Raw genomic sequence first — 3,381 nt, forward strand, 5'->3', positions numbered from 1 at the left:
GCTGCCGCCATTTTTGTTGTCTTTGTCAATGTTGGAGTTTTATGTTCCCAATCCAGAAAACTCATTGTTTACTCTCTGCTGTGTGATTCCTCATAAAAAAAATCCACTTTCACCAGTTTTACCCTTATCCTCAGTCATTTTTTTTCTTAAGATTTATTTCGTGTAGATCATGCTGGCCTCGAGTTCACAGAGATCCACCTTCCTCTTCCTCCCAAGTGTTGAGATTAAAGGTGTATGCCACAACCTCCCTGCTCTGTTTCGTTTTTAATTAGCCCTATCTTCGTGTGGTATATGCACATGAGTGCAATTGCAGGCAGAAGCCACAAGAGGGTGCGGGGTAGGCTGGAGCCCAAGTTACTTGTGATGGTGATCCATACTCTTTGGGTGCTGAAAATGCAACTTGGGCTTTCTGTATAAACAGTATGGACTCTTTAGCACTGAATCATCTCTCCAGCTCCACTGTCCTCAGTCTTAAGAAGTCCTGGGGAAAGCGGACCAGTAGAGCTCCACACTCATTTTGCTTCTATAGTCTCTGGAATGAGACACTAAAGAAAGCCAGGGAACAGAGGTAGGAAAAGCCCATGTAAAGAGAAAATGTAAGGAAACTTACTGAGGTGGAGATACCAGTGAAGATGACTTACACGTAGCTGAGACTCTCAAATACCTGTCAAGGTAAACCTGCTTCCATTAAGCAAAAGGAGTAGCATGTTCCATAGGAAAATAAAAGGCACAGCATTGAGTGAGTTCTGAGGGAATTAACCACCCTAGGTGAGTCAGGAGGCTTGATGCATATCCCTGGCCTCAATCCTGAGTGTCCCCATGAAAATCTATTGATCCATTTCTACACGGGGATATGAGGAACTCATTGTGGGTAGAGAGACCTCAAATCAGCATAGAGAAGAATATTGCATATGGCCAGAAACCAAGGCAAGGATGCAGAAGGACCTATATAAGTCCTCCATTAAGGACAGTCTGAATTGACTGGGTAGTTGTGATGGAAGAGCCACTGGTTTACTCCGGTTTCAGGAGTAAACTACTAATAGTAGTGACAGGGTTTTTTTTTTTTTCTTGTAAGGAGAATGGACTAAATCCACACTAAAAGGCTTTCTGGGTATTTCAGGTAGCCAACAAGAAGAATATTTTCTAAATAGACACTAGAATTGCACAAAAATGGCAGCTTCAGAGTAGGAAAAGAAAGAGGCCTAACACTTTACAACTGGTAATATGAACTGAGAGGAACTGAAAGAGGTTCCTGGGATCTCAAAAGAGAAGTCCTCCACTGCCACCCCTGCTCATTAGCCCAGAACAAGAGGCAAGACAGAGAGTCCCAGTCTAAAATATGCCTCTCCCTTCTTACTTGGGGAATGAGATTTGTATTACAATAGCATGTTGAATTCCAAAAGCATTGCACTAGTGGAAACGTGCAGAGGCAGCCTTAGTTTCAAACAAGGTTTTTGTTCTCTGACTAAAGTGTTCATATCGTCTTCTTCTGTTTCTTACAGCTGCTTTCATCACCAGCACCCTTCTAACATATTCTGTTCTTGTCCTTAGCCAGAGTCATCATGCCTCGTGGCCATAAGAGTAAGCTCCATGCCCGAGAGAAACGCTCCCAGGCCAGAGGTGAGGCTCAGGCTTGCAGAGGTGCTCAGGAACCAGCAGAGGAAAGGCCGGAGGCAGCAGAAGAGTCCTCTGCTGCCTCCCAGAGCCAGCCTGCGGCTGAGTCTTCAAGCACTCTAAAGGCTCCTCAAAAAGCAGCACCATCTGCCTCAACTGCTCTGAGTAGTTCTTCCTCTGAATCAGATGAAAGTTTCTATGAGGAAAATGATACATATGAAGAAGAAGAAGAAAAATGCCCTTTTGAGCTCAATCCCTGCCCCAGCGGCCCGCACCAAGATATGATAGCCAAAAAGGCAGTGGCGCTCTTACGGTGCCTGCTCCACAACTACTATATGAAGCAGCCTAGTACCAAGGAAGAAATGCTGAAGATTATCACCAAGAAGTATGAAAATGACTTCCCTGAGATCTTCAGGAAAGCCTCCGAGAAGCTCGAGGAAGCCTTTGCAATGGAAGTGAGGGAAGTCAACTCCAGTGAGCCCTCATACAACCTCATCAGCAAGCTGAAGCTCCCCAACAATGGGAGGATTCGTGCTGGCAAAGGCTTACCCAAGACTGGTTTCCTGATGAGTGTCTTAAGTATCATCTTCGTGAGTGGTAATTGTGCCAGTGAAGAAGACATATGGAAAATCCTGAGGAAGAGGCAGATCTATCCAGGGAAGAAACACCGCATCTTTGGTGAGCCCCGGAAGCTCATGACCCAGTATTTTGTGAAGCTGAAGTACCTGGAGTACCGGCAGGTGGCCAACAGTGATCCTCCACGCTATGAGTTCCTGTGGGGTCCCCAAGCCTATGCTGAAATAAGCAAGATAAAAGTCCTGGAATTTTTGGCCAAGATAAATGAAACAACACCTAGTGCCATCGCTGACATTTACTTCAAGTCTTTGAAAAATGAGCAAGAACGAGCAGAAGCCCAAGATGAAGGCGGTTCTGATACCACTGACTCTGCTAGTGGAGATTCCCCAGTAAAATTACCAGCAAGTTCTTCCATCCCTTTTGATGTTTGAAGTTTTCCAGTCATAAAGATAAGGACATACAGCATGAAAAAACTTTTCTTGAAAATGTGAAAGAATCTTAGAATTCCTAGGTCACTGAAATGGGTATAGCAGAGGATTAAAACATGGCCAGGCCTAGTTTCCTTTAATTGCTTTCATTATATGGTTTGGTAAAGTTAAATGTAATAAATGCAATGAAATACTTTTCCTGGTTTGTAAAAATGGTAGATAAAGTCAAATGTTTATGAATTAGACTTTGTGTTTATTTACTGATACTAAAGAAATCTATGTTAAATATCTTATCTTTAGAAGTCCATGTGAAAGTAATGGAAAGGTAATACAATATTCCAGCCTTTAATTTTAGAAATTGTAAGCCAATTTCTGCAGTTTTACCAGTAATACTGAATTTCCCCTTTGTGACTTAAGGTAAAGAAAAAAAGGAATAAGGATGATGGTTTTTCTTATGAGAGCAGTCAATTTGAAATTTATTGAACAAGGCATGTGGAAAATTCAAACTCCCAAAACTTGGAAAATGGATGCAATTTTCATTTCTTTGTCATGAAAATGTTTGGCTAACTCAACTTTAAAAGTAATGAATAAATGCCATTATCTTATGGGGCAAATCCTATACGTCTATGCTATCAGTTTAGAGAAATCAAACACTGGGGAATGGAGTGGAATGGTGATATAATACCTTAATTTTTACAGTTCTGGATGCTAAAAACTGTAAGATCAAGGTGACAGTACCTAATAATTCTATCCTTATTTAAAA

At 41.9% G+C, this 3,381-nt stretch overlaps 1 protein-coding gene across 1 annotated transcript; it reads left to right on the forward strand.

Moving 5' to 3' along the window:
* The first annotated feature begins 1,562 nt into the window (after positions 1 to 1,562).
* On the forward strand, positions 1,563 to 2,621 carry LOC121444978 (melanoma-associated antigen B3-like). Its single transcript, XM_041646943.1, has one exon. It carries the CDS (start codon positions 1,563 to 1,565, stop codon positions 2,619 to 2,621), a length of 1,059 nt encoding a protein of 352 aa, XP_041502877.1.
* The last annotated feature ends 760 nt before the right edge of the window (positions 2,622 to 3,381 follow it).

Source organism: Microtus oregoni, unplaced genomic scaffold (genome assembly GCF_018167655.1).
Source record: "Microtus oregoni isolate MIOR12 unplaced genomic scaffold, Mior012 000151F_ref0000176, whole genome shotgun sequence".
NCBI classification, from domain to species: domain Eukaryota; kingdom Metazoa; phylum Chordata; class Mammalia; order Rodentia; family Cricetidae; genus Microtus; species Microtus oregoni.

Excerpts from the sequence above, each read along its gene's own strand:
- LOC121444978 (XM_041646943.1), top strand. The coding sequence starts at position 1,563 with ATGCCTCGTGGCCATAAGAGTAAGCTCCATGCCCGAGAGAAACGCTCC.